The following is a 9,336-nucleotide window of genomic DNA, read 5'->3' on the forward strand; positions in this document are numbered from 1 at the left end:
AACCATACAGGGTAACTATATAAAACCATATAGGGTAACCATACAGGGTAACTATATAAAACCATATAGGGTAACCATACAGGGTAACTATATAAAACCATATAGGGTAACCATACAGGGTAACTATATAAAACCATATAGGGTAACCATACAGGGTAACTATATAAAACCATATAGGGTAACCATACAGGGTAACTATATAACACCATATAGGGTAACCATATAGGGTAACTATATAAAACCATACAGGGTAACCATACTGGGTAACTATATAAAACCATATAGGGTAACCTTATAGGGAAACTATATAAAACCATATAGGGTAACTATATAAAACCATATAGGGTAACCATACAGGGTAACTATATAAAACCATATAGGGTAACCATACAGGGTAACTATATAAAACCATATAGGGTAACCATACAGGGCAACTATATAAAACCATATAGGGTAACCATATAAAACCATATAGGGTAACCATATAGGGAAACCATATAAAACCATATAGGGAAACTATATAAAACCATATAGGGTAACCATATAAAACCATATAGGGTAACCATATAAAACCATATAGGGTAACCATATAAAACCATATAGGGTAACCATATAAAACCATATAGGGTAACCATATAAAACCATATAGGGTAACCATATAAAACCATATAGGGTAACCATATAGGGTAACCATATAAAACCATATAGGGTAACCATATAAAACCATATAGGGTAACCATATAAAACCATATAGGGTAACCATATAAAACCATATAGGGTAACCATATAAAACCATATAGGGTAACCATATAAAACCATATAGGGTAACCATATAGGGTAACCATATAAAACCATATAGGGTAACCATATAAAACCATATAGGGTAACCATATAAAACCATATAGGGTAACCATATAAAACCATATAGGGTAACCATATAAAACCATATAGGGTAACCATATAAAACCATATAGGGTAACCATATAGGTAACCATATAAAACCATATAAAACCATATAGGGTAACCATATAGGGTAACCATATAAAACCATATAGGGTAACCATATAGGGTAACCATATAAAACCATATAGGGTAACCATATAAAACCATATAGGGTAACCATATAAAACCATATAGGGTAACCATATAGAAACCATATAGGGTAACCATATAAAACCATATAGGGTAACCATATAAAACCATATAGGGTAACCATATAGGGTAACCATATAAAACCATATAGGGTAACCATATAAAACCATATAGGGTAACCATATAAAACCATATAGGGTAACCATATAAAACCATATAGGGTAACCATATAAAACCATATAGGGTAACCATATAGGGTAACCATATAAAACCATATAGGGTAACCATATAAAACCATATAGGGTAACCATATAGGGTAACCATATAGGGTAACCATATAAAACCATATAGGGTAACCATATAGGGTAACCATATACCAAAACCATATAGGGTAACCATAAAACTATATAAAACCATATAGGGTAACCATATAGGGTAACCATATAAGGTAACCATATAGGGTAACCATATAGGGTAACCATAAAAAAACATATAGGGTAACCATATAGGGTAACCATAAAAAACATATAGGGTAACCATAAAACAACATATAGGGCAACCATAAAAAAAACATATAGGGTAACCATAAGAAAAACATATAGGGCAACCATAAAAAAAACATATAGGGTAACCATGTAGGGTAACCATATAGGGTAACCATAAAAAAACAGGGTAACCATAAAAAACATATAGGGTAACCATAAAAAAACATATAGGGTAACCATGTAGGGTAACCATATAGGGTAACCATAAAAAAAAACATATAGGGTAACCATGTAGGGTAACCATATAGGGTAACCATATAGGGTAACCATATAGGGTAACCATATAGGGTAACCATAAAAAAAACATATAGGGTAACCATATAGGGTAACCATAAAAAAACATATAGGGTAACCATATAAAACCATAATGAATACTATCCGTGAGGATCAGAGCCTGAACCACCAGTCCATCAGAAATGAGACTATTCTCTCCTGAGGAAATGGTTTTTGAAAACAAATTATTTTCAAAAGACATGCTTTGATTGTGAATCTGTAATAACCATACAAAGAACAAAACATTTCAGAGACAAATTGTGCATCACCTTTGAAAAGCAGGAACGTTTCAGGTCAGGGTTAAAGATAGTATTAGTCTGATACGCAAGATTTTAATATAAAAACAATAACAAAATACACAGAAAACCCCAAATAAACAGAAAAGCCACTATTGCTTTGATTTTGGTAACTGAGCAAGGATTGACTAGACTCATATACCCATTTCACACAGTCGTGTAAGCTGACCTGGCCAGATAACATATCTAGTGCCATCCTGCTTTTAAACGAGCAGAGGCACATAGCTAGCTAACCATGAACAACCTAAACCAGACTGGGAAATGGCAGGATAACCTTAAACCAATTATATATACTGGAAAGCAAGCCAAAAGATCCCCCCAGTTTGTATTGAGACAATAGGTTGAAAAGGGTATGAAGCAGGGCCAACTCCATCCCCTCCAACACACACAGGGCTCCCCCTCATAGGCCCAGCTGAACTGAAAAGAGATTCTATGGGGGCCAACATGGCTCTATGGGGGCAGGGTCCCACTCTTTGGCCCTCACCGTCCATGACGGGCTGCAGCCAGTACTGCTCCATGCAGGCTTCATTCCCACAGGCGACATTAGTGGAGCAGCCCGTGCCTCCAGTAGTGGTACCTACAAATACAGTGACAGTAAACAGTCACCAGTCAGGCAGAGGAATGCTGAGAGGTATAGCAGGCAGGAAGGGCTGCATTCGGGAAGATGAGTGTTGTTTTGTGGTCATTGATAATCACTATGATACTGGAATGCATGATCTCTTTTGGTTTCTTTCGAAGGGAAAACTGACATGTAACCGTGGCACAAAGTGGGGTTGGGGTGTAAAATGAAAAACGGGGAAGCGTGGTTGGTGCGTTACGAAAGGAGTGAGCGGTTTCCTAGGTTCTGATCGGTTGATTGAAGGAGCTGATTGAAAGACCTCTAAGGCTGCATGCCCTCCTCTCAGACCCTATCTCAGCAGACTGGGCCCTACGAGGAGAGGCAGTGAGATGAGGGAGAGTGTCTGTGCCTTAGTAGAAGTCCTCTGCTCCTACTAGAGAAGCACACTAAGTTACGATGACACACATCAAGAGTCTGCATCAAGAGAACCAACATCATTAGAGGGAAAAGCATAGATGTGCCAATGCCAGCAATTCAGCACCGCAAAGTGCACCTTTAGTCTTTTTGGGAGAATGCTTTTGAAGGTAACAGACCAAAATAGAAATGTGGGGGGAGACAGAGCACAATAGGATAGCTATGTTCTTGTCACTGTGTCAGACCCTGTTGCCTGTCTACCAGACATGAGCTATATATTCTCCCCAGTCTTGGGTTTCCAGAGGAGATGGTTTGGTCAAAGAAGAGAGAAAGTCCAGTGAATGCGATCACCTCTGATAAGGATGGTTCTGAGGGTTGGTTCACCTCTGATAAGGATGGTTCTGAGGGTTGGTTCACCTCTGATAAGGATGGTTCTGAGGGTTGGTTCACCTCTGATAAGGATGGTTCTGAGGGTTGGTTCACCTCTGATAAGGATGGTTCTGAGGGTTGGTTCACCTCTGATAAGGATGGTTCTGAGAGGTTGGTTCACCTCTGATAAGGATGGTTCTGAGGGTTGGTTCACCTCTGATGAGGATGGTTCTGAGGGTTGGTTCACCTCTGATAAGGATGGTTCTGAGGGTTGGTTCACCTCTGATAAGGATGGTTCTGAGAGGTTGGTTCACCTCTGATAAGGATGGTTCTGAGAGGTTGGTTCACCTCTGATAAGGATGGTTCTGAGAGGTTGGTTGGGCAGAAGGAAGATGCAGTCTGAAGACTTTGGTAGGTGATTCACCAGCTACATACACTCCCTGCGTCTGCATCCGCGCTCCCTGTCAGCTTGGGAGAGCAGAGACCCAATCTCCTGATCACTGGACCAGGAGCTGTCCTGACTGACTAACAGGCAAATAGAGCGGACCTGACCAGCCACCAGACCAGGTAGTTCCCCTGAAAACAAAGAACTTGTAATCTTATTAGGTGTGCAAAATATCAAACATTCAGAGGCTACATTCCCACTCTTTTTCCCCTTTCCCCCTCTCTGCTGCTTTCACTCCTCTGACAGTCTCTTCTGTGGTGTGGACTGCCATGGTTGGTGCTACTTCCCAGCATTAGAGCGCCCCTCGATGGACAGTTTGACCTCCTGTGGGATGAAGGAGGGTCGAGAGGAGCCGGAGGGGCCCAGCTGAGGGTGCGCCCCTTCCTCTACCTTCATGTACCTCTGAAGGCCGGGGGCGGACCAGCGCCTCTGAGACGCGCTCAACACTGTCGACACCACTCCCAACCCCGCCCCTGGGCGAGCAGAACCCTCCGTGTGCAAATAGTAACTGCTCTGGCTCCTAGTTTGCTCTGCTGAAGTCCTATTTGGTCTGGTGGGCATCTCACTCTGCACAACACCCCCTAGTTGCATGGGCTCCTCTTTATCCCCCCTCTCCCTCTCTCTGTGGACGCGTTCCATCCTGAAGTGAGGCTGTGGCCTGGGCTGCTGGGGGGCAGGGGGCCCCATGGACTGGCCGATGGCCCCTGATGTGGAGTTGACTTTGGTGGAAGTCCTGGCTTGGGTCTGCTGCTGCTGTTGTTGTTGCTGCTGCTGCTGCTGCTGCAGGGGCTGTTTCTGTTGCTGGGGCGGCTGCTGCAGAGTGATGGACACACACACGTCTCCTACCTGCAAGTGGTGGCAGGCCAGGCCATAGAGCTGGCCCGTGCGCTCTGGGCTGCAGGAGGACCAGCCCTGGCCAAACACAAAGAAGGGGTGTTCCGGGGGCACGTCGATGGTCACCTTGCTCTGCTGCTCGCCCACTGTGAAGTGCAGCGCCACCAGGCCGGGTCTCTGCTGGCTGGTCCTGATGTCCACCACCATGCTGGAGTCGATCTTCAGCCCCCCGCTCACCTCAGCACTCCGCACAAAATCCTGAGTCTGCAGGTCCTCTACACGCTTCAGCTCCCCCGTGGCCAGCTGGATGATGGCCCCCTTCATAAAATGGGAGGGATTGGAGGGGGCAGGGTTGGGCGCCGGGGCCAGGGCCTGTGTGAGGGCTGCCGCGACTGGAACAGAAATAGGCTGCTGCTCCACGGCAGCCAGTTCCACCACAGCCCTGTCTAGGAGGCACACTCTGGCTGGAGACTCAGAGGCTTTAGAGTAGGTGGTGGGGGAGGCCATGGTGACAGCAGAGGTGTCGTCATTGGTCCGGCTGGGGTAGTGCTGGGGTGGCTGTTGATGTTGATGATAGTCTAAGGGGACCAGGACTGTCTGTCCATTGGCCAAGATGACCGCGTGGCCTGGCTGCCCTGCCTGCTGTTGATGGGCCGTCACCCTGGGGTCTCCATACATCACAGGGTGGATCGCGTATGCTGTCCGGCCAGTACTCTCCCCATGAGCCTCTCTGCCTCTCTGGGAGCCCTGGGATAGGTTCAGGGGACCAAAGGACACCTCTTTGCGCCCTCCACTCACACCTTGGACAGGAGAGGCTAGGCGACCAACAACCTGCTGAACCTTGAGGATGACAAAAGACACATCTTAACACATTTCAATCAACATTTTCAGATTTAAAATGTAATAAATTGTTGTGTCTGAGAAAAAAGACTTGAGTTTTGTCCTCCTGTACCTCCTCTCAACCACCATTATTAAGCCTCAGAAAGCAGTGGTTTCCTATCAACTCTAGTCGAGACCACAAGCCAGAGCATTTTTAGTCTTTCCTTGAAGCAGCAGGCAGTGTGTGGATGTGACTGGTTGCCCAATGATCAGCACACCCTCAAGTAATAAAGGAAGGAAGTGGAGGGGAACATGGATATTGTGCAACTGTCACAGCAGACCCTATAAAAAGTCAAGTGCACTAAATAAAGTCTGAATTTTGGACAATTCAAAATCAAATCAAAACTCTCCTTATTCGAAAACCATTTGAAAATAAAACATTTATTTAAAATAAGTAAATACATGCGTGTAAGTTACTACAACAAAACCTTGAGTCTTACCTCCAGGTCAGTGTCTGGGGTGCTGCGCTGCCCAGGCGAAGCCCTCTCGTCCAGCCTGCGGCTCTTCAGGCTTCTGTCCTGTGAGTGCTCCAGTGCTACAGAGGCAGATGCTGCCTGCAGCAGCCTTGCATTCCTGGCATTGTAGACTGAGTCCTGGAGCATCTCCCTGGCTGCCTGCTCCCTCTCCCCTCCATTTACCTCCCTATCCGTCTCCTGCTCCCCGCTGTAGGGGTCCCTGGGGGCAGGCGCAGCCCTGGTGCCCTGAGGATGGTAAAAGACAGGCACTCCCCGAGGACTGAGCTCTGCGGCGGGCAGCGGGCCCAGGTGCTGGGCAGCCTGTTCCGAGGTCAGCATTAGCGGGACCCCTCCGGACGACCCCACTTTGGCAAAGGCATGGGCAGATACATGGGTCTGGGTAGGAGGGGAGACCAACCCCTCCTGGATGACTGACTGGTAGGGGACCAGGTGGGGCTGGGAGAGGGCAACTGAGGGGGAGATCAGGGTGCTGGGAACAAAGCCAGGGGGGACTGCATAAGGGACTGCACCATATGGAGAGACAAACTGGAAAGATGAGTGGGGGATCTGGGCATAGCCTAGAGGGGGATAGGAGATACCTGGATGATGCTGTAGGAGAGATGAGGGGACAGTGTAAGCTGGAGAGATATGGCTTAACACTGGGTGTAGATTGGTCTGGGAGTAGGAGACAGAGGGGAGAGCCACCCTATAGAGCATGCTGTACTGGTCAACAGGCAGCCCTTGGAGGCCCTCAGCACTCTCTACTCCATAGTGTAGACCAGGCTGAGCATGCAGCCACTCCTCTGCTGTGCCACCTCCCTGAGTGTCACTACCGACCCCTGAGCTCTGAGTGGAGGGCACTTCCTCCACCCCTCCCACCCCACATCCTGCCCCACCAGTAGCACTACTGCTACTGGTGCTGTTGTTGAGATCCCTCTTCTTGGGAGGCAGGCACTCCTGATTGCGCTCGTGACCCGGCTTCATGGCGGTGCCGTGTGGTCTTGTCTGGGCGTGAAATGCTCTTTACTGTGCAGCACGGGGAGTGGAGCCCGTTGGCCAGGCAGTCAGCACCACAGGAACCAGCTCTGAGAACCTGCAGCTGACCTCGTCCACCGCCTCACCTAGAAACACAGAGAGAGACAGTGTGACCAGCCACCAGACGACCCCAACGATTCACCTTCATCAACACATACTAGACCCACGTCACAAGCCAGGCTTAGAGTGCCAAGATGTTTGAGAGAGATAGTAGGAAATGAAAGGAAACTTGTATTTTCAGACCTAGACACAGGAGATCCACAAAATGATGGACACAAACAAACAGAATTTCAGTTAAAGATGCACTATGCAGAAATCGCTCTGCAATTTAATGATTGCTAAAATTCTAATAGTTTGCCTGATTTCAGTTTGGTGACAAAACAAGCAAGTATAGTATAGAGAATCATTGTACCTTCTAAACCGCTTTGAAGTATATTTTCCATAACCAAAAATATAGTATATTCAGCTGTTTGAAGCTGGTGTACAAAACCTAAAGTAAAAGATGCAAAAACAAATAGAAATAGCGCACATAGAACACATCTACCGCTTCTTAGACTTGCTTTCAATGAGAATGACAGATCTATAACACACGTCAATGTGAATTTTGTCAGGTCGCCCAAAAAGCTACATATTGCAGCTTTTAACTCTGGATATTATTTCCTTGAATAATTAGGCCTATTTGCCATCATGTGATGACAGGAGTTGAGAAAACCAACAGTACCATAAAGATCAGGCCCACACTTCAACTCATTTATGGTCTACGCCATATTGCTTTCTCCCCATGGCGACAAGTTATGTTACAGGCTGAACTGTATGACATAGTGAATCACAGCACAAGAGGAAGAGGGGGAGTGAGTAAGAGAGTAATGGAGAGACTTCTCTACACCTCAGCTGCTGCAACCAGAAATGCTTTCAGATTACTCAGAACCATTTTTTTCAGCGAGCCTAATTATATTGTCTTGTCCCATGACACAGCTGTGTATTTTCTCCAGAGTCAATTGGATTATTAGTAGGAAGCCAGGCGAGGGAAACGTAAGGGTGAAGACAGATGAGATTGTTAAACACCTACACAACAAACCCTCTTCCACCCACACACATCCTCCCTTTCTTATATAAAACGTGCTAAATGACCAACATTCATATCACATGCCTCACTTTCCATGTGAAGAGGAGCGCAGGACACTTGATATTTTCATAAATTTAGTGCCCACATTTCCCCCAATATATCCTCCTACAGTAGGCCTATTTGGTGAAGGATGCTGTTGTCATCTTCTTTGAATAGGAGCAATGATCTCAAGGCATAGATCATGTTGTCATTAGCAACGTAAAATATTGGACAAACTGCACTATAACTTAACATGTTCACATCTGATATCAAATTGATTAAGCTCTCTTGATAGTTCTATAGCTAAAACTGAAATTTGAGTTGGGAGTAAAAAGTAGCAATCTAGTTGGGTGTTTCCTCATGTCATTCAAACAAGCTTGAGAATACTCATACTGGCTACAAAACATGATCAAATAATTGGATGACAATTACCTACGGTTGTGTGCAGTTAGAAAAGTAAACTTTCGTGGGATGAAAATAATAGTGAAGTGAGAAGGCCAGGCAACGTCAGATTTTATGGCTTGACATCAGCGAACACTAGTAATGGCTTGCTAGCTAGCTAGCTGGATTGCCATTTATCACCTGTTATTATCGGTCAAATATAGTATCTCCAGACGCCACGACTTCCTGTCTTCTCGTGCACTTACCTCCAAATATCATTGTGGATATGCCTCGACTGCCTTAAGCTTTCGGAACAGTTAATATGATAAAAGAAATATGGATGAAATCAGGGCTGATTAGTCGAGCCCATTTCAGAGGCCAGCAGACGAAAACCCAGTGGCGCTCCTAGATGACGTCAGACATAGTAAATTCGATTTCCTGGAAGATTGAGGTATATAAATCCGATAATTTTCATAAATTTGAGCTTCATAGCCAATAAAAAAATACGCATGTTTACCTTCTGCTAGGAATACTTGATTTGCCATTTTCCCCCCGAATGTCTGCATGCACAGTTATCTATTTCCCTATGGAACACACATTGCCTTGTTCCTCTCTAAATGGCAATCCTCAGGCAATGAAAACGGGTGGTATTTG

At 45.4% G+C, this 9,336-nt stretch overlaps 1 protein-coding gene across 4 annotated transcripts; it reads right to left on the bottom strand.

Moving 5' to 3' along the window:
* Nucleotides 1-2,078: 2,078 nt before the first annotated feature.
* LOC118393867 (ataxin-1-like) lies at nt 2,079-9,079 on the bottom strand. Of its 4 annotated transcripts, none has more exons than XM_052462270.1 (4): nt 8,949-9,079; nt 6,147-7,282; nt 3,829-5,667; nt 2,079-3,729 (listed from the first exon to the last, which is right to left on the bottom strand). In XM_052462270.1, exons 2-3 carry the CDS (start codon nt 7,143-7,145, stop codon nt 4,273-4,275), a joined length of 2,394 nt encoding a protein of 797 aa, XP_052318230.1. In that variant the 5' UTR covers nt 7,146-7,282; nt 8,949-9,079; the 3' UTR covers nt 2,079-3,729; nt 3,829-4,272. The 4 variants fall into 4 exon arrangements, with proteins under 4 accessions (XP_052318230.1, XP_052318232.1, XP_052318231.1 ...); XM_052462272.1 differs by having other exon boundaries at nt 2,079-3,596; nt 3,796-5,667; XM_052462271.1 differs by having other exon boundaries at nt 2,079-3,629; nt 3,796-5,667.
* Nucleotides 9,080-9,336: the final 257 nt, after the last annotated feature.

Source organism: Oncorhynchus keta, chromosome 14 (assembly GCF_023373465.1).
Source record: "Oncorhynchus keta strain PuntledgeMale-10-30-2019 chromosome 14, Oket_V2, whole genome shotgun sequence".
Classification (NCBI taxonomy): Eukaryota; Metazoa; Chordata; class Actinopteri; order Salmoniformes; family Salmonidae; genus Oncorhynchus; species Oncorhynchus keta.